Source organism: Pterocles gutturalis, unplaced genomic scaffold, assembly GCF_000699245.1.
Source record: "Pterocles gutturalis isolate BGI_N339 unplaced genomic scaffold, ASM69924v1 scaffold48690, whole genome shotgun sequence".
NCBI lineage: Eukaryota > Metazoa > Chordata > Aves > Pterocliformes > Pteroclidae > Pterocles > Pterocles gutturalis.
Genome location: NW_010142654.1, coordinates 25356 through 46664, shown reverse-complemented (window position 1 = coordinate 46664; position 21309 = coordinate 25356). Strand labels below are relative to the sequence as shown.

The 21309-nt window shown below is 40.8% G+C and overlaps 2 protein-coding genes across 3 annotated transcripts in view; one reads left to right on the top strand and one right to left on the bottom strand.

The window, feature by feature from the left end:
- Positions 1–1061: 1061 nt before the first annotated feature.
- Positions 1062–2701, top strand: METTL21A (methyltransferase like 21A; the record flags this gene model as incomplete). The annotated part of the gene is made up of 2 exons (XM_010084437.1): positions 1062–1173; positions 2223–2701. Coding segments are annotated over 2 exons (510 nt in total), but the record flags the coding sequence as incomplete, so codon positions are not given.
- A 9005-nt stretch (positions 2702–11706) lies between these two features.
- The window catches only part of CREB1 (cAMP responsive element binding protein 1), a 16143-nt gene continuing 6540 nt past the window's right edge, over positions 11707–21309 (bottom strand). Inside the window, exons 4-7 of one of the 2 annotated variants that reach the window (XM_010084435.1) lie at positions 19127–19269; positions 17752–17934; positions 16232–16382; positions 11707–13249 (exon numbers count right to left, since the gene is read on the bottom strand). In XM_010084435.1, coding sequence (XP_010082737.1) covers positions 13105–13249; positions 16232–16382; positions 17752–17934; positions 19127–19269 — 622 coding nt within the window. In that variant the 3' untranslated portion in view covers positions 11707–13104. The remainder of the gene's footprint in view (positions 13250–16231; positions 16383–17751; positions 17935–19126; positions 19270–21309) is intronic. The other variant, XM_010084436.1, reaches the window with a different exon arrangement.

The following is a 21309-nucleotide window of genomic DNA, read 5'->3' as shown; positions in this document are numbered from 1 at the left end:
CCAGTCACCTCAGAAAATTAAATTTAACAGATAATTAAGGGAAGGCTTTTTTTTCGTAATATTTTTTTCTTTTAGAAAAAGAAAACGTTAAACTCTGCTTTAGCTTTTTTTTTTTTTTTCCCCCCCTCCTGATAAGAGGCCGTGGAGCACTGCGGGGGAAACGCGCCGCCCGAAACCCTGCACGGCCTGTGCCGCACGCCGGAGGTACTCCGGGTAACTCGGAACTCTCACCCGTTTCTGAACAGCGGCCCGTGGTGTTTGCTTAGCACCCTTCAGGGCACAGCGCAGGTCCTGCCGCCTCGAGAAGGACTGCTGATAGCCTTTATCTGGGGGATAAGAGCCGTCCAAAACAGAGGGGTTTGTGGCAGGCCCAAGGCCGCAGGGCAGTCGGTTACAGCACTGCTGCAGGGACACAAGTTGCACTTTTTAACCTTTAGCTCTAAACAACAAACGTAGCAAGTTTGGCAAACTCCTCAGATGAATTGGTGCACAGGTCTGTTGGTCTTTCCTGACATAAGCTTTGTCAGAACTTGCTGTGGAGAGTGCTCTTTATCAAGATTTCTGTAAAATATAACACATTAATGTTAGATTCCAGATATAACCAGATAGAAATGTTGTTACTTTACTTTCTCTATGTCCCTCCTGACAGCATGCCAGTGTTGGGCTGACATCTTTTGAAATACCATGCAAGATACTCTGAATCCTTATCCTGGACTTTTGCAATACTATGTTCATTCACCAGTGTTTGACACCTCCACAGCTTTTCCTTTCCAAATGCAACTCTTTCTGCCTCCTGTTATGTTTGGGGATCCATGAAGCAGTGGTGCCACATGCAAGCTGCAGCCTCTGTGGTTCTTTTTCCCTTTGGCCTGTAAGAGTCTTCTGTAAAACCCATAAGAAGGCCACACGTGCAGACAGGAAGCAGAGAAGGGCTGAACAAGGTCTTGCTGCAGACCTGAAGATCCTTCTCATAACCTTCTCTCTCAGTGTAAATCAGAAAGCCTGTGTTCAGTATGACTGAAATGAACCCTGTGCTTAATTACCCTTGTCTCTTGGCTTAGGCTGTTGTCCTGTGTGCTTATCTGGAGACGGGAGGCATTGATCTCAGGGATCGGTCTGTGATTGAGCTGGGAGCTGGAACTGGATTGCTGGGAATAGTGGCCACATTATTAGGTAAGGGCTTTTTTGTTTGCCTGTTTAAAGCAATTTACAACTGTAGTAAAACTGGCACTTTTACATCTACATGACTGGTATGGAAGTTAGCACCAAAGCTACATATGTGAACTGTGATGTTTCCTGTCTGAGTCATCTTCCTTTCTTTTTAGACTTCAGAGCCTGCTGTGTTATTTATTGTAGCGATAGTGCCACTGCAGTTTACTTTATGGTGGGAGCCTGTTAAGGCTGACTGTTACCATGGTACTCGGCTCAGGAGCATTCAGTTCTGCAGCTATTCTCCCCCAGGGACCAAGTGCCGTGCAGTCTTCCACTTGTCCTCATAGGCAGCATAGATAAAGCTACAGACAGAAACCACTTTATGAGCTTGTGTAAGCCTTGTTAGCCTATCTTGCAGACAGGGAAACCAAGGTCTGGAGAAATGAAGTGATTTGCCTGTGATCTGTGTGTGGCTGAGGCAGGGACTGAGTACTATGTAAAATCTGTGCTAACTGTCCCAGGTTAATTTTGTAATTCAAAGCTCTGGTGGCTGTGGAAGGTGCCTATTGAAATAATAAAACCAAAGCAGTTTGACAAAACACGAACATGCCATGCAAAATCACACGGGCATAACTTTTGTCTGACCTGTGAAAGAGGCTCTCTAGCTGCCTCTCTCCTACTGAACAAATATGGAATTGGAGCAGGTTAGTTGTAACAATCCCTGTAACTCATCCTGTTGTCACCTATGGAAAGGCAAAAAAGTAGCTTCTCTACTTTCACGAACTAAGAAAAAGCTCCAGAAAACACTTTTTATTCCCTACCCAACTTAATAACCATATGGAATACACTTTATATTCTTAAGTGACTGATGAAGGGTAGGATGTATGTAGATAGTGGGCTTTGTGTTTGTTTTGTTCTTTTGTTTGTTTGTTTTTAATCAGTCAGCTCAGGGGAGTTGTTAATGTTTAACAGGAATTAAGGAGCCTGATTGACTTAGAGCACTGTATTCCAAATGCTGTATTTATGGACATTGACTATTTGTCTGAGACATATACTCCTGTACTGCTTAGGTGCTCATGTTACCATCACAGACAGGGCAGCAGCACTGGAGTTCCTGGAGTCAAATGTACAGGCTAACTTACCTTCTGAACTACGTCCGAGAGCTGTGGTGAAGGAACTGACTTGGGGAAAAGACCTGGGCAACTTCTCTCCAGGAGCATTTGACTTCATCCTGGGTGCAGACATTGTTTATCTGGAAGAAACTTTTGCAGAACTGCTTCAGACGCTGGAGCACCTGTGCTCAGAGCAAACTGTGATTCTTCTTGCCTGTCGTATCCGCTATGAACGGGATCACAAATTCTTGAAGATGCTGAGAGGCCGTTTCTCTGTATATGAGGTCCACTATGATTCCAGTAAGGATGTTCATATCTATAAAGCACAGAGGGGTAGTTGCAAAGATGACTTTTGACTCTGTGCTTTGTTAGTAAACCACTGATGCTGTTCAATCCTCCCCTTGTTTCTACTCAATACACTTGTTCCTAAGCATATAATTGTAGTTGTGTTATTTCATTGGCTTCTTGTTCTGATGGCCTTGTCTGATGACTTGGTCTGATACAGCAAGGATTGTACTCTGTTCTGCATATTGAACCTCTGCTACATTTCTCGGTAGTTATATAGGGTCTTCCACTGACATTTTATCAAATGTAATTTTTGAAACTGATTCAAGTTGCAGAAATCTCCAGGCATCAAAAATGTAATCAAAAGATCTGTTCTTTAAAATCAAACCACATTTAATTTCTGTGGGAAACTTAGAAATAGATTAGAGTGGTGTTTTTTTTTTTTCCCTTATTACATCCTTAAATCTAGAAAAGTAAAAGTGGATGAAATATAAGCTAAGACTTCAGCTTAGTTAAAAATGCCTTAACTCTTCAGGCCTTCTGCATCTTAAAAGTTGTGGTAAAAGAAGCCACTTAAAGGGCAAAAGCAACAAAGGCAGCTGCTATAAAGTTGTTCTGTTGCGGTCACTGCTGAATTGAAGAGGCATAGGGAAACAAAGACCAAAAAGTGTGGGGGGGGGAGGGTTGGGAACCAATATTGCAGAGTAAGCCAACTTGGAAATCAGTCATGTTTTTGCCTGACTTGCAAGAGTGGAGGCAGTACCAAAGCAGTCATGGTTATTGAGTTGTCCCTAACAAGATAACTTTCCCTCACACAGATCAAGGCTCCTTGGAGCAGATATACATGCACATGTGCCAGAAGGGAAAGTGAAACAAAGAGACTCAAACAGGTCTTTAAATATTAAATCAGTCCTTGACTCTCAAAGTACTGATAAATAATGTTCTACTTTCTGCCTTTGTTTGTGGCTCACTCTTTCTGAGAGCTGTTACTTAGGAGAGGAGGGTGCTGTAAAGGCTTTGTAGCTGGGGCAGTACTTATTCATGTATTAGCTGGGACCTTGGTGTCTAGAACTTGGCATGATCTCTGTGCACAGTAGTAGTAGTCACTGTTCTGAGTAACTGATTTCCTACCTTCAGCTTGTAGAAACATCTCTGTGTTTATCCCACAAGATCCTATGTGAAACAGGCTGCAGCCTCGAATCAGGCTTGCACCAGCAGCAGACTTCCTTCTCTTTCTGGTGATGAAAGAATGAAACTGGTGAAAACAATGGGCTAACAGAAGATGGCTGTGCTTCTAAATGCAGGAATTACTATAGTACTCTTTTTTTGGTGGATGTGGAACTTATTTTTCTTTAAACTTAAAAAGCTCCAGGTCAGGCTCTCGCTTTAAGTGTGTGCATGTCTCTGGCACTGGCAACAGCAAACACCAGCAGCTGCTTCGGGCCATGGACATGAGGAGCTCTTTATCACTTCTGCTTCCACCAAACTTCCTAACTGGAAAAGATACAGAGGATCTGTGGTCCAGAAGTGATTTGCAGACTGTAATCTGGAAATGACACATTTATCATTACAGCTCCCATGAATGAGGCCCGACACATGTCTCACATGTTCTCACCTAAGTTCCTTGCTTGGCTCTGGACTCACCCTGAGAGTTGCTGCTCTAAAACTCCTGCTTGCAACAGTATCCTCAAAAGCCACATGGTGTCACTAAAACAGTACTTACGCAGCTGGCTGGGAATCTGCAGTCTGAAACTAGGGTTGAAGTCCCTTTGAGGGAAGGAAGACGGCAGCTTAATTAAAAACAGAACACGATATGAGCTTTAATGTTCCAGACGTGGCTTCTCCCGTCCTACCAACTGGGTAAGCAACAGTCAGAAAAAATTACGAGCTCTTCCTACTCTCTCTGGCTCTAGCTTGTGGAGTGTGGCTCTAAGTTCTCACCACTCCTCTTCCTTTTCCTCCCCGCTGGCATTTCCTTGTCTCCGTGCCTGCCTGTGGTCACTATATATTAGGCTCCCCCAGGGCTGGTGCTGGCAGAAAGCATCGTGCTGGTGCTTGGGCTTGTGAGTGCCTGTGACTTGGTCCATGGGGAAAGCCTGCTACCTGTCTGTGCTCACAGGAGGCTGCAGCTTGCAATACTGAGAGCCTTAGCAGCTTGTGCTGTTGCCATAGTAGAAACATGCTTAAAAAGCCTGCTGAAATAGCACAGAGTAAAGCCCAGTGTAATACAGAATAAAGCCTAGTGCAGCAACCTACACACTTTCAAGAAGGGGACTTTGCTCCAGGCCTTGCTTTGATGATAGGAAAAGTTTTGTACTTTTAGAAAAAATCACTTATAATTATATCTCTTTCTAATTGTTTAGCAGCTTTCAGTGTTTGTGTTCCTATGGCTGCTGTTACAGCCTGTAGCCTTTCTGTGAGAGGGGAGCTCTCTGCTACTGGGATGTGGGTGCTCCTTTAGATTCAGATCAGACCCAGGAATATTGAGATTAGGCCACCACCACAAGCACGTTAGTTCTGTTTTCTTTTTAAGCTACAGTGTTTATTTAGGGGCAGGCATCTACCATGAGAACCACGGACTATAACTCAGCTGAAACCTACAGCCCATTCCCACTGGGCAGCGCTAACACCCACCTTGTACCAGGCAGCGAGCAGTGCCTTCTGTTGTCCCAGGCTGGGCTTCACAGCTTTTTTATATTCCCATCACACTTAGCTTCAGGGAGATGTCAGGAGTGAACCACGCCAGACATGCAGGACCGAAGTAGCAGAGGTGTAATGGCCTGGTGAGTGAGCGCGCAGACAGCAGCAGTCCATGACGACACCTGCAAACTCTGGTGTCCTGACCAATTGGTTCCCAGGTGAGCTTCTGCTCTAGTACGAGATGATGCATGGCAATGCGTCAGCGGCTGTTTGGCAATTCCACCAACACCCTGCCCAAGCACTTTCTGTCACCCTGTTTGTGCCAGCACTAGAGAAGTCAGTGTGATTCTCCTTCGGATGGTTCCATTGCATTGGTCCTGTTTTGTAACAGATGATGTGAACTCATCTGTAGGGAGGGTGTGTTTGGGCATGGGTCCCTGAGTAGTGGGGCAATGCATAAATAGTCTCTTGAGAAATAAAATACTCACCCTAGGGAGAGGATCCAAGTCACAGGGAAGTGACCAGGTAAGACGTGAACATGCTGTGAGATTGTGAAACCATCCCTGAAACAGGCCATTCTGCAAGGGAACAAACATTTCTAAAATGTCACTGCAACTGAAGTCATGTTTGATTAATATTAAGACATGGAGTATGAAATTCAGCTCTGTATCTTATGGATGAAGACCTTCAAGGTGCAGCAGTCAGAAGAATCAGGTTTATCAGCTGACCTGCTGACTGCACAGGGATCTGTGTTACCCGATTCTTTTCAGTGCGAAATTCAAGCCAAACTGCATTTTTATCTTACGGACTAGCCCCCGTTTGGGACTCTCTCTCATTGCTGAGATGCAGATTTTTCTAAGCAAGTACGTGAATGGCATTATGAAAACGCTCAGTTGTGAAACCCAGCCATATGAACCCACAAAATCCCAGCCATAATGAGCTGACCTTACTGCTTCCCCTTGATTTCACTGGAGGTGTGTTTTCCTCAGTGTTGAATTGTTCTTCTGGCTTTCATCCTAGTGTTTGGATCCAGCCTTGCAGATTACATAATTGGGTTGTGATCCTTGCAGTGTTCGCTGCCTTCTGTTCTGCTCTGTTATTAACATGGGTAGTACACAGTTTACAGGAATGCTTAAAAGTGGGAAAGACAGCATATTGAAACTGTGAAAGGGAAAAGTCTTTCACACATTAATGAACAACGGAACTAACTGCCAGCAGAATGGATACTGGAAAGCAGGTTTAAAGTATCAGAAGTGGAAGAGAAACTTTGTTTTTTAGGACTTAACCTCTCACTAATCTGATTCATTTTAATTAAGAGTTAAAAAGCCCTCCCTGTGGGGAAAATATCTCATGAATACTTAGAGCAGGCCACAGATCATGAGAGGACACCATAGTCTGCTTAAAATATGCCTTTTCCCATATCCCTATCTAAATTAGTGTAAATGGAACATCCTGCTCAAAAAAGACACTTTGTAGAGTTTTTTTAAAGTATGTTTATGTGACTGCACATAAATGTTTGTGTAAAAAGGGAATTATGACAGTTTATACCACAAAGGTTACAGTAAGAAAAAGCACTTCTTTATGACAATAATTCACAAATTCACAATCACTTTAATATACAAAGCAATTACTACCATTCTGAAACACAAAGCAGCTAATATGTACATAGTGTTAATAAAAGGCATTATAACCCAGTACATTTTTTTTTAAAACACAGATAAAGCACAAAAAAATAAGTAAAAAAAAACACAACAGGGATGTTTCTAGATTTTTCAGGAAACGTAAGTAAGAATTTATTTTCCCCCAATAATGGATTTTCATTTAGTCCTTCAACTTCCACAAGTATGTGGGAGTCAGGCTCAAATACCCTATTCTGTGCTGACATAGTTTGGGTAAAGAATCAGAAATGCAGATGAGGTGAACTTACTCTTTGTGGCTTACATTACAAAGGGAGAATAACAACCCTCACCCTGGAAGCTTCCCTGAAAAACGTTGTTCCAAAAAAAATTCCAAATTATAAATCCAGAGTAGAAACAATTCATTTTTGAAGTAAACAACCAATCTGTGGACAAGTCTGCGGAGGGGTTGGCTGCCAGCTAGCACCTCTACTTGCCCTGTTCCCCATCCCACCTCTGTAAGTCCATACAAGCAGCACAGTTTCAAATCTCATACAAAGTCGAAGTTCTAGAACTCTTAAAACTTAATGTTTTAACATAAATAAATGTCATTACACACACAAAAAAATGGAGTGGCACCTGGATAAAACACAACTTGTCGAGAGCATCTGAACATCCTTAGTTCTCAAGAGTGCCATTTCCAGATAACTAATGGCTCAAGCCTTCCTTCCCTGTGCTCTCACTCAGCTATCCCCTAATGTAGAGAAATACCTAGCTGAGACTGAGACCAAGTGAACTGACTGCTCCCAAGTCGTGAGTACAGTAAGTGGTCAGCTTATGAAGTGTGCCAACCGTGGATCCCTACAGCCTGTCCCTGGCCCTCTCCCTGCCAGCACACAGCTCCTGAGGACGGCTGACTTCTGCCTCTCGCTGGCAAAAGCCAGACCTGAACTCACCACCGACACAGCAAGTCACACGCTGCACTTGCAGAACCAGAATGCAGACAGGTCACTGTCTTCAATTTGTGCTACGCAAACTAGCCCAAGAAAGTCTCTTTGTGGGCCAGAGCTTAAATACATTTACAAAACACATTCCAAGGCAAAACACTTGAAATGCAAATCCTCTTTACCAACCGAATCTGGTCCTGTTTCCCCAAAGATGTACAGATTTAAGCCATATCCATCCACAGACCTGAACCTGTCACCAGCACACAGTAGCTAGGATTTCAGCACCGTTTCTCTTCATCAGTTTGGATTCTCCCAGACCAACTGAGCTTCACAATACACTCAGGTTTCTGCAAAATCAGAGTCTTTTACTGCAAATTCAAAAGCTCAGGGAAACAAGTTCCCAGGCACAATCCAGGCAACCATCAATGTACTGTATGCTTTTAAAACTTGCTCACAGTGACAGATTTCAGGGCTATAGCTAAATTATAATTTTTCCTGCAAAAGAAAGCTCATTGTGCTTTTTTTAATCTCTTAAAGCAGGGTGACACATTGTCAATGTACCTTCACTTCCTGGTGTCTAAGAATCAAAAAAACCTTTTGATTTATTTTCTTGGAATGCAGCTTGTAAAATTCGCAGCCAAATCTCAAATTAAGAAAAGGGGAATAAAGTGACTGAAGAATAGTTTAGCTTTCCTTCCAAATTAACCTCCCTTTCCCACTTGGGATCACTGAACTAGTTCTATTCTAAAAATAATTTCACATCCATCCTGTTCATACTGCTCTGAGACATCACACACTTAATTCTTTCCAGCCTTCAGTACTGCCAGTTCAGATCTCCTGCCATTTTGAAGTAATGCCCTGCTGGACACCAGGTGCTAATCAGCAAGTTAAATTTGCAAAGGAGTCAGCTGCTGTGGGGAGAGGAGTGAATTGTGTGCAGGCAGCAGGATTACAACGATTGTGCCAGGGAGCTTCTCAAGCAGACCCAATTGCTCTTAATTTTATTTGTTCTGTGTGTTTTGTTTTGTTTTTTTTTTTTTTAAAAAGTGCACATTTTAATTAAACACTTACAAATAATATAGTGTAGCAAAAATAAACACATGACCTTTTGGTTAGATCATTGGCAAATGTTACATCACTAACCAGATTCAGGGTGAAAAAATGACAATAAAAACAGGGTCTTAGAAAACCAATTAAATCCTCTATGAATTGTCACAGATTTGTAACCACTGATAGTGAACTTACTTTGATGAGGAGACTTGTCTTGTCTTTAACCCACAAAAAGCACTCTGTCTGTCATAAATTAAAAAAATATGAAATAAAAAAGCAGAGGCCAGTTTTTGATAACAGATTACTATTTGCAGCTGCAGTCTACTGGAAGCCCAGATTTAAAAGAACCTGTAGTACAAATGTAGATCAGAAACTATCAGGGCTGTTTTTCCTTATTAAATCTAACTTTTTTTTTTTTTTCCTGAGCCCCTTAGTGATTCCAAACACCCCACAAGTTTTCTGATCAACATACAAGTACCAGAGAAGACAGTGGTCTGCAATGCAAATACCAGCTACAGAAAAGCAAGAACCTACAGGTGTCTGTACAGTCCTGACGAGCATGACAGGCTAAAATTGTGCTTTCAGATTCAAGCAATGGTGCTGGCAACTACTCGATTCTGGTGAAATTGCTGCTTAAATAAAAATCCATCACCACTACCCCAGGAGGAAAACAGGAAGTTTTACCAGTGGTTCCTTTACAAGCTTTCCAATTGTTTTGCCTTTGATATATAGCTGCCAAAGAGGAAAAGCGCAAAAGTGAATTATTCTGGGAGGTGGCGGTTGTCATAAAACAACTGTTTACGTAATTTCAAAAATCTCCATCAATAAAAACCAAAAACAAATCTCACAAAAGCCATGAAAAATGAAATAAATTTTTTGAAAAATTAATAACTGAGAAACAGCACAAAACAAATCAGTAATAAGCGCTAGAATAATGCAGCCCAGAACTACTGGGGCAGGGGGAAGCTTTCACACACGCGCATACATCCACACACACCCAGACACACACAGAAAAGTAAAAATTTTTTCTGACCTCCATATACTATAATACTCAGCATTCCTGACTTAAAAGCTCTCAGAGCTGTAGATTATATACTGTGTGTATATATATATATGTACATATATTATACATACGTATTTTCCAAGAATATCTAAATTAAAACAGCACCTCTGACAATATCTTAACTGCCTGCTCGGTGCTGTTGTTTTGCAAAATAATGACATTACAAAAATTATATTTCAAATCAATTCTCATTTATTATGAACATAATGGATCTAGCCCTTTCTAACCCTCTCTTCAGGTAAACAGGCTATCAATTCTTGAAAACTCACAACTGTGAGATATAAAACTAACCCTCCCTCCCCTCTCCCAGCATAATTTCCGTCCTACTTCCACATGGCCTTAGTTTATAGAAGCTGATTACCCCAACCTCACTGCTTGGTAAATAACATACAAATGGATTCCTCTGTCATATTCTTTCCCTTTCTGGGTCAATAAGAACAGTAAAGCATGTATGGGTAACCCTATCCAGCCCTGTACTTGGTCTAATACATTTTTTATTATTAGCATTTAAAATTTCCATTAAAGAAACTCAAGTCCTTACATCCTCAGTGCAGCATAAATAAAAATAAAGATTCGTGCAGATCCCTACGTACTTTAAAATAATGTTCTTTTTCTTAGTGAAATGTTAGTTGCTAGAGAGGTCTAGATTAATAACACTACAGACTACTCACAGACCACGCACAGACAAACCGGTAACACAGTTCTTCTCTCACTGCCACACAGATTTGCACCAACCCTGTATTAGAAGAACCCTGTCCAGGTACTGGTGTAGGCTCCCTGGTCCATCCAGCTCCCAGGCTTTGTGCCGAGTGACTATCAGCAAGTTCTAGACAGTGCTCATTACCACTAGGAACAGCTCTCAGATCACAGCTAGCCTCACTCAGGTTCACTGCAAAAACCTAAAGTTTTTGCAAACAGATGTTTCTACAAAAGAAACAGCCTTAGCGTAGGCACATACAGCCTTTTCTGTGTTTGTCAAAGCCGGAGCAACTATTCCATGTAACTGTGTAAATCAGGCCATCATGAGCTTCATGTCTTACCAGAATGACTCCTGTGTTATTGATGTTTCTACTTCAGCACTAGTTCTGAAAAACTGGTAACTGTTGTATGTATTTGTATTCTCTGACTTTTAAGAATCAGACAATTTGTATAAAAGCATTGCTGAGAATTTAGGGTCTTCTTTAAATTTGCATTGCTAAACTAATAAATTAATCTTCCATTAAATAAAAACATGAAAACCAATTCTCTATGGCAGATAAAAATAGACCATTATAAACCCCTTCAAAACTTGTGAAAATGAATTCTTTCATAATTCTGTTACGTTCTCTTCTTGAAATACAAATATAACTTGACATTATTGATAACTCTAGATTTAGCAATAATGCTACAAGTTTAACCCTGCTCCTTTTAAAGTCTCTTGGAAACTGAATACTCTCTCAAATGAGAAAACTAGAACTTTTAATACTGCTTAGCTGTTTGAGACTCAACTGCCCAGAGTCTTACAAATGTTCTTCCTATAATGTCACATTGACTGTACAACCTTTTAGAAGCTCGTAGTTGAAATTTATCTTAAAAACAGATTGAGTGAATGGGAAAAAAAAATATTTGCTAATACTTTGTTAAGCAAGGCATTAGTACAGACCAGAGCCTTATTTATACGTCTCTATACATAAAAGTTTGACCAGAAGCCCAAAGTAAACTTACTCCACCAAATGACCCAAATTAGTTTCAAGAGACTGGCTTCAGAGGGCCAGTAAATAAACTGCACGATTCTTTTTGACACATTCTTTTCGACAATTTCTTGACATTCTTTTCTGGTTCTTTTTGAGCATGATTCTTTTGAAGTCCTAATGCTTAGTAGAGAGTTTTTAAACATGAGCTACCTTTTTAACAATGTATATCTAGGAAAGATCACATTTCCTCAAAGCACACAAAAAAATTTGATCTCAAATGTCTGAGGCACATGAGTGATTTTACTTACAGGAATAAATTACTCAGTAAATCTGAAAATTTTGTATAAATTAAGAATTTAGCTAGCCTGGCCAGGTTCAAATAATTAATATTGTCCCTTGCGAAGCAGAAGTTGTGTCTGAAGTCCTCTTCAATATTTGAGGTTGTCCCGGCAGTTGTCACACTGCAATTTAATTTATGCATGGAAGCCAGCCTCAAAGTTTGAAAAAGAATCTAGCAAACCAGGCTGATGTTTCCATTGAGTACAATAATTTCCATTACATAAGATAGTGGTAGGGAAACAGAAATAACCTCATTGCTTGAGAGGACTTGGGACGCAAACTATACTGTCATCAGGGAGTATGTATGTGGAGTTGGCCATGCTTCAATTGCTTAGTTGTTCTGCATACAAATAGGCAGAGGGCTTTCATGTGTTACCCTTGATTACTATGTGACTGTTTTCTAAACGTCACTATTTTATCTGTTTCATTCTGAATTTGTTTTCCACGCAAATATCACTTCCCAACCAATATCCTATGAAGTTGGTGTTTGCTTTTTGTGCATTCAGAATGCTGAACACACCTGGACACATAAGCTTCGAGAAGCAACAACTGACCTGTGAAGCTCATTTCAATGAATTTGTTTCTGAGTTATGGAGAAGTTTCTACTAGTCCAGGAGGGCTTAATACAGATTACAAATCAAAACCCCTCCTGGACTAGTTTGAAAAAGGTATGTTATCTCCACACCAAGAACGTGACTGTGAAGCACCTTTCATTTGGCATGCCGCTTAGCCGTGTATTTTTAGAGTTCATACTGAATATGTGAAACCAGTTTGGCAACCATTGCTTCTTCATTGCACCATGCATGCTCCACCTATGTGGCCCACAGTTCTCTGGACCAAGAGGCTGGGGTGGTTCTGTCTCTAAGGCAATGGAAAGAGGTCAGCACAAACTCTTGAAATCATTACAAAAGGACCCTCCCCACAGGAGCATCCCAAGTGACCACTGTTATTCCTTGAAGAGGATGGGGAGACGACAAAGAAGCCTGTTCTTCTTACGCTGAGACTGATGATGAAAATAATCTTGTAGGGGGGAGAAGTGGAGGCAAGTACTTGAACATTCACAGTTTGATGCAAAGCACAGATGAAGTATATTCTGTAGTTGCTTCAGGCAGTTTTGCGCATAGAAAAAAAGAAATGTTTAGAAAATAAAAAGTTTACTTTGTCTTTCTGGGTATAGCCAGAACCAGTCTCGATCCCACCTGGACAAGTGAAAATGGGAATCCCAAATTAATCTGATTTGTGGCAGTAAAGGTCCTTAAGTGCTTTCAACTCCTCAATCAGTGTCTTGTTTTGGTTTTCAAGCACAGCCACTCGATTTTCTAGACATTTCACATACTCCTTTTTCTTCCTACGACATTCACGTGCTGCCTCTCTGCAAAACAAAAAAGGCCATTCAAATCTGGAACAATTACTTGCAGACATGGGCTACTCAGCTGTTCAGGTCAAACCTTTACCTAGTACTGCGATTTTAAGAATATGGAGGTGTTGTTAAGAAACATAAGTTAGGAAAAAGGCTGACTTCGTAACAGTTGCTCCTCACAAATCACACACACTCAAGATCCACAAATCATTTCAACACACAGATCCCAGTAACTCAGCACCAATAAAATTCTGCTTCTACAAGAAAAGAATCCTTCTCAGTGACAAAATTCTGCTTGCGGGATTTACATTAGACCATTTAGGCCAAGTTGAATGCTGCTGCAATAATTTCATTGATTTTATTATAATAAATAATGATGAATAATAAAAACATGGATAAGACCAATGTTCATCTATTAATCTCTTTATAGTCTTAACTTCCCTTTGCTGCAGTCCAACCAAATAATAATAGTCCGGATGTTCAACCATTGCAAGAAAAGCTGTATTTAGAGCATTCATATATTTGCTCTTGAGTATGCTTTATTTTATTAATAATGTCTGCATCACTGCAATGGTAATATAAACAACTCAAACAAAAAAATCACAAAATAATGTGTCACTAGCAACCATACCATTCTTTAGTCCTTGTCTGCTGTGCCAAGAACATGGCATTGTTAATGTGCTGAAGCAGATCTTGAGACAGTCAAACTTTCCAAGGTTTGCTTGTAAAGACTGAGCTGCCTGTAGGTAACTTGGTAACATACTCAGAACGCCAATGAAACACACCCGGAAGGTGTTAATGTGCTGCTGAGCATCCTGAAGGCAGTAACACCAAGGCAGAAGCTATCCTGCACAGCAGCATAAATGGTATCAGAGTGCAAAGTAAACACAAGGCTAAATGCTGCAGGTGGATGGGAGTCCAGGCAGAGGACTCTCATCAAAGCACACACTGTCAAAGCAGGACACTGCAGATACATGTAAACGTACATGCTCATTTGCTCTGAACCTTTAGGTGCAAGAGCAGCTTCAAAAGGAGAGTCAGAGCGTCCCTTCACTGCAAATACTGCAGAGATTGGTGATATGGTCAATGTTCTAGGAAATGAGAGGACAAAACGGAACCCAGTTCTGCTTAGCAGATAAAACAGCAGTTGTAGTACTAAGTAAAAAGAATGTCTGTTCCAGAGCCTACCTGGTAAGAAGACACTAAAAGTAATTTTAAAAATTCAGCTCCACAAATGAGACAGGATAAAGAAAACCTCGTTTGTAAGCCCTGAAAGGACTCAGGTATCCATTTGTTACTCCTACAAATACAATTTCACATGCTTGCAGCACTTCAGTGGGCCATGTGCAACATTTATAATTTAAGTCATTTTGGGCTGTTACATGTGTCACCAGAAGACTACTTACTACTGCATCAAGAGGTGCCTCCCAGTGCAAAGTACTAACTTGTCCTCTTGGGTGACAACTTTTTCTTTCTTTTTGTGATTTTTGTGCCAGCTTGGGTTGTATATTAAGCCACCTCAAGTCCGTGTGCATTAGTTATTCATTATGAACAGCTGGAGTTATACGGAATTACAAGAGAGCTTTAAAATTTACACTGAAAATTTACACAATAATAAGTATGAATATTTACACTATAATCCTCCAATGAGTACCACCTCACCATCTGCCTCTCTCAACGCCTTTCCCTGCTTTGCTATGGAGCTTAGATTTGCAAATACCTATTAAGCAGGCAGGCTAAAAGCACCACATGCAACATGATACTGTTGCAAAAGCTGTCAATTTAACTCAAGTGGGGGCAGGTCCCCACTGTTTTTTCTTGGCTTTCCCAAACACAAAAGCTTTCTTTTACTGGAGTAAGACTGCTGACTAAATGAGGGGATTCAGAATGCTAATTAATTTTTTCTCAAATGAAGAGCCTGAAAGGGTGACATCTACAAATCAGTGATATCAGAAAAATATATAAAAAGGGGAAATGTCCGACATTCTGTACAAAAACCTTTTGAAAAGTGACCTCTGCTGTTGAGCATTATTTACTTCATTAAAGCCCCTCAGACAGGCATTCAGTCTGTTCATGTAACTCTCAATTTACAGAAGATAAATGCGCCTGTACAACATAACAGTTTTTTCAGACTGATGGATGAAGTAAACAGTGGTTTTACGGGGCCTCCCCTCCTCAGAGGGGAGGGAAGCACTGTTGTTTTCCCAGTGTCACTGTGGAACATACAGGCTCAAATCTGTGGCCTGCAGATGGAGTTCAAGCTTGTCGTGATGGGTCCGCTCAGGCCACCCCTTCCCTCTCCCACATGAGTAGGTTTAAGGAGCATCACCCTCAACTTCTCTCTGCTGCTCCCTTCCTTCGCTGCTTCCACCAAGCCCCACCTCAGTAGGCTTGGCTGTTCTTCTGCACACACTAAATGCTACGGGGTCTGTCTCTCTTTCAGCCCCTCTGCTGCCACTACTGGCTCCACAAGACATCAAAAGGAGTAGCTGCTTGTTTAGCCTTTCCCTGAGTCTTTCTGCCTCGGGAGGATAAAACCCAAAGGGCAAGCAGCTAAAGAAAACAAGTGACACAATAAAGAAAGCACTTGCGAAGAGTGCTGGTGGGCCAGCAGCAAGGAGAATGCATGCAGAAGGCTAAGGTAAAGAATCCAGGAAAGGAAACTACATGAATGTATCAACTCAAAAAAATCAGCTCACCTCAGTGTTTGTAAGAACATATGTGCAGTCATACAAGTCTCTCACCAATGACTTATCTCCTTATGGCAACAAACTACTTTCCTTTATTTTACACAGAATTAACCTTTACTTAAGGTTTCATAGTCACAATACATGACATTAGCAGATGTGCTTCTTTGCTTTGCATCTTTAAATAAAGGCAAATTCTTCAGAAAGCATTTAATAAAATGACTAAGATAGATGAGGATTCTTAGTGCTTAACACTCTAGTTCTATGCAGAGCTGACTGGAAAAAAAAATTATCTAACTGTACGTGCCTGTTCTTCATTAGACGCACTTCTCTCTTCCGTGCAGCCTCTTCTGCTGGCTGTGTTGGAAGTGCTGGAGAGGATGCCATGACTACGCCTGGTGCAATGGTGCTGGTAGGGGCAGTGCGAATCTGGTAGGTCTGCACATCTCCTGAGGCAGCTGAAAGACACATGGGAACATGATGTTAGTTCGGTGACAGCGCTGTTAAATTTGGTGCAAAGAGTCTTCTATATAACCATGCACTCTGGGCTACAGTACACGAGGGACAACCATCACCTGGGTCACCATTGCTATCTCAGTCTCAGTTTATTAATGTATACAATTTCTGCTGAAGAAGTCTTCATTTGTGCTTGATAACTTGATTTGTCCTGCTGTATTGCTGTGCTCCCTTAGTATATTTTACTTCTCTGGTTTTTGGGCAGTTTTAGCAGTTTTAAGAAGACGAAAGATGGCAAACGGTATTTCTAGCTATGCTTCAAATGTCTATCTGCAAAAGGAGAAACTACATGTATAAATATTTGGCAGAGAAAAAAGGGTGTAGAAATGTAGCATTTACTCGAACAAGAGAGAGACAGTGCAAACTAGGAACTCAACTTCACTATTTCTCTAGAATGAACAAGGTCTTGTGTTTCTTTTGTTTGTTTATTGTAATCTAGGAGTGTGTTACATTTGCACAGGATTCTAAAAAATACGATACCACCTAAAGAAATCACGTCCTTAAGAACACAAAAAACAGAGGATCAGAGTAACAATAGTATTTTTCTCAGCTATGTATTTTCACTGATGCCTGGAGATCTCATCACTGGACAACTTTCAAATCACTGGCTTTACAATCATAAAAGCAGAGGTACACTTTTCTGGTTTTTTAAATACATTTTTAATACCTCCCCCAATTTTAAAGAAACCAAAACATATATTTTAATACAATAAAAAACCCCAACTTATTCTCAGTTGAAGTAGCCATGCTTGCTCCAAGTGGAGGGCTAGACCAAATGATCTCTTAAGGCACTTTCCTGAATTATTTTATGATTCTAAGACTCAATGATGACTTGGTGACTAGTTACAAAAGCCACATTAGGAAGAAATTATGACTTGACATTGAAAAGGGGAAAAATTACCAATAAATTTAAGTGTCCTTATAGAAAGAATCAAACAACCTTCTTTCCTAACTTTAATGCTTTGCTTTAAATTTACTATCTGGGAGATCTCAGAACTGTAAAGTAATAGTAGTTTTTGTAGAATATTAAAAAAAAAAATCATGCAGGAAATACAGAATGGAAAACCAAAAATAAATGCATTGTTTTAAGAAGTAAACCCAAAATACCCACAGTTTTATCAATCTGAAGGGAGAGGCTCCAAGAAAATGTGACAAATAGCTTTGTCCAGACCTTCCTTTAGTAATTTTGGAGACTCCTCTGTGCCAAAGCTGTTAATTCTTTTTCCTGACACATTTGAAGGAGTTAGGTTGGCAACTTATATCTGCATGGAGAAAATGTTATACAGAATGACTGGCTGTGAAGTTTCTTACCTTGTACCACAACCTGGTTGCTGGGTACAAGTATCTGTTGTCCATCTGTGGTCTGTGCATACTGTAAAATGGTGGTGCCAGGTTGTGTTGCAGCTGCATTGGTCATAGTCAATGTCTGGAGACCTTGTACTCCATCTGTGCCATTGTTAGACAACTGTATTGCTCCTCCTTGGGTTATAGCAACTGAAGACAAATTGACACAGCATATAAGACACTAATTTACTCATTAGCTTACAGTATTAAACCTAGATATGGAAGAATAGTGTCCTGAGTTAAATTCCTTGAACCCTTATGCACTCTCACATCAGACACATGGCTTTAACGTGCGTTGAAGAAATCATGCTTTGAAAATTAAGCTTTCAATTTTTCATGAGAACCATATTTTTGGGGGGACCAAGAAACACACACTAAAACACAAATTAGTTTCTCTGATAAAACAGCATCACACAGAGGAGTAACAGTCCTCTCCCAGGGTATACTTTTTAATTTGTTAGTTAGGATTTTCTTCTTGGTTGGTTTAGTTTTATTCCTCAGTCCTTTCTTTTTTCTTCTTATCTGAAATTTCTCTCCTCTTCCATGTTTTATGCCCTTTAGTCTCCTCTGCTGCTATTGCTATCCATCTTGGATTTCACTTTCTTCTTGCTTTGGCATTATTTTTTCTTCTGATTGTATCCCCCTTCTCTACAATTTCCTCAGCACCTTCCTAGCAGTGTTTTCGTTCATAACGGTCTAGTTTCACACATTTTTCTTCCTTCAAGCAGTCTTACTTCCCTATTTTTTCCCTTTCTTTCCCTCAATCCTGTCATGCAGGTGTACTGAGACATCACCCTTCATTCATGATTCCACAAGATTTCACTGTGTTCCTATATACAGAGACACCAACAGCTCAAGTATCTGCACAAAGCAGTTACTTTACAGTTACGGTCGGAAAGCAGAGTTAACCACATCAGTTTCAATAAAATTAAGTAGGGTATTAGGCAAAGTGCCTAAGGAGTAAACAGAGATACAAAATTTTAAAGAGATTTTCCTCTGTTAAGGAGGTTACAGTTTTGTGAACCAGGACTAATAAACTGCCAGGAATAAAAGAAACTTCGGTATTACCTCATCTGATTCTTGAAGTGAAAAAGTTTATGGTTAGTTCATATGTTGCCTCAGGATGCATTAGCTGTACTAACTGGCAAGCAGTCCCAGAATGTTAACTGAATATTTAAAATACTCTAAATAGGAATGTGTTTAAAAGGCATGGCTATCAAACAGTCAAAGTAATCTGATTTCCACCTCCTGCCTTGTCCTAGTCCAAACAGTTACAGAAATAATAGTTCTTCATCTTCTCATCCCCACTTACTAGCACCACTGAGAAATTCAGACTACATACTGTACTGCCCACTGCTGGTTTGGTAAATGGGAGTTGGCACCGTAACAGTGGCGATGGCAGGTGCTGCTGTTTCCTCTTCAGACTTTTCTTCTTCAATCCTTGGCACTCCTGGGGCGTCTGAGGACAAGTCATTCAAAATTTTTCTGGCAAAGACAGTGTGTTGTAGAGATTTTAATAAAAATTGAAAAAGAAAAAAAAAAGTCTATTTGATACATAATTCTGGAGAAAACTGAAAAGTGCAGTAAGCCAGCAAGGAAAATACAGATGCAGACTGAAAAACCCACACTATCTTCAAACTCTTATTGAAGAGCACTGTTCAAAGTGCCATGCACAGACGGGCAAGAGAGCCAGCACAGAACAGCTGTGCTTCTCAACACAAGGTACAGGTGCTTCTCAATAGGTTCAGATACAGCCACCACAACCTTCTCTTCTTAAAAACATGTTTCTCTCTCATCCATTTTTACTTGTTTCCTGCTTTTAGCCCCATAAAGATTCGAAGAAAGCAAAGGTACATAAAAACCTATCTCCTCACTTGCACGACGGGAACTGCTCTGTTTCAGAGACTGTAAAGGCCTCACCCAGAGAACTGAGTATCAAGGACGTTAGCAGAAATACTTGTAAAGAGCAACCAGTTTATAATCTAACACCTGCCTGGGAGACAATGCCGAGTGAGTGAAGTCACACAGTTATGTTTACAGATGTCCTGCCTGAGAAAGCTGTGAGATTAGCATGGGTAAAGGAAAGAACAGCTTGTTCAATTACTTCCATGGGTTAATTATCCAAAGCCAAAACTGCTAAAATATCACTGCTGCAGGTCCCACTGAACACGACAGTAAGTCTGACCATAGCAGTTACTACAATTTGCATCATTTAGATCAAACACTGTCCCTCAGAGGACTGTCAATCCCTTTTCACTGCTGGCATAGTCTATTATGTCACTGCAAAATGCGACTTAGGTCAAGGGCAACACTTCTTGTAATTCTCCCCATGTTTTCCTGTGGACTGTCACTAGAACTCAAAGTGTGATGAAGCAAGCACAGCTGTAGACCCTGAGCTCCAAGACAACACTCATGAACATCTGTATGGAGCTATCTGGGGAGAGCAGTCACCCTGCTAAGCAACTTGACAAACAGAGCTTTGCTGTTGCTGTTTTGACTCTGTGTGCATGCAGGAACCCCAGCATTGCACAAGCACTCCACTGTGCCAAGCACCACTTGGAAAAATAAAAAACTCGTGTCCAGAGAGTTTGCAATCTATCTGCTAGACCAGAAAAACTAGTGGACAAAACAGATGAAAAAATATGGAGAGAGCAGGGAGGATGAGGAACAAAACTCCAGAATCTCAAAACAGAAAAGAAGAAACTACAGCTCACCACCTTTTAAGCTCGCGTCAGATCCGATCTGGTGGTTAAAACCAACCTTTGCATCATAAAAATGGATTTAAGATAGAAAGTAAGGTGACAGCTTTACAAACATAGGAGCTATGAACTGACATGGGGAACACCTGATGTACTTCAGTAGCAGGATCAAAGTGGAGTTTCTGAGGAAGAGGTACAGTTCTTCTATTCTGTGAACCTGTCTGCACCTATCTTGTCTGTGGGGCCAATTACAGCAACTTGGAACAAGGCCAGCCTGGAACTCACTACACACAGCTACAGTCTGGCTTAGCCTTTCTGAAATGACCCCTACAGAGTCTGAGCTGCAGATTGTTTTACAATTACAAAGTTTTGCTGAGTCACCAGGATCTGGTTTAGGGACAGAGGCTGTGGTCTGGCATCAGTGCACGCAAAGGAGACCACCTCAATGAGAAGTTAGCATGAACAAGGCCCCTCTTCTCAGTTTTGCTGCTTGTTTACTTAGCTCTGTTGTCTCACAATATACTGCCATTCTTCCATATATAGTAAAGCAAGTGTCTCACTGCAGAGGCAGACTGCAAGGAAGACTGTGGCAGCCTCGATGTTAGCAACACTGCTTCTCACAAATAAAAATATTTCCCCAGATCTATTATGGCTTGGGATCTTCAGCAATGATTTTCACTATCTTCAGCATAACAGCCTTGAAGGCTGCTGGAGAAGGTATAAATAATATGCAAGTGCTAAAAAAAAAAATTGGTGAGATACGCTCAAGGCCTAGAATCCAGCTTTTATTTCTAAGGCTATGCTCGTATAGAAAAAAGGAGCACCT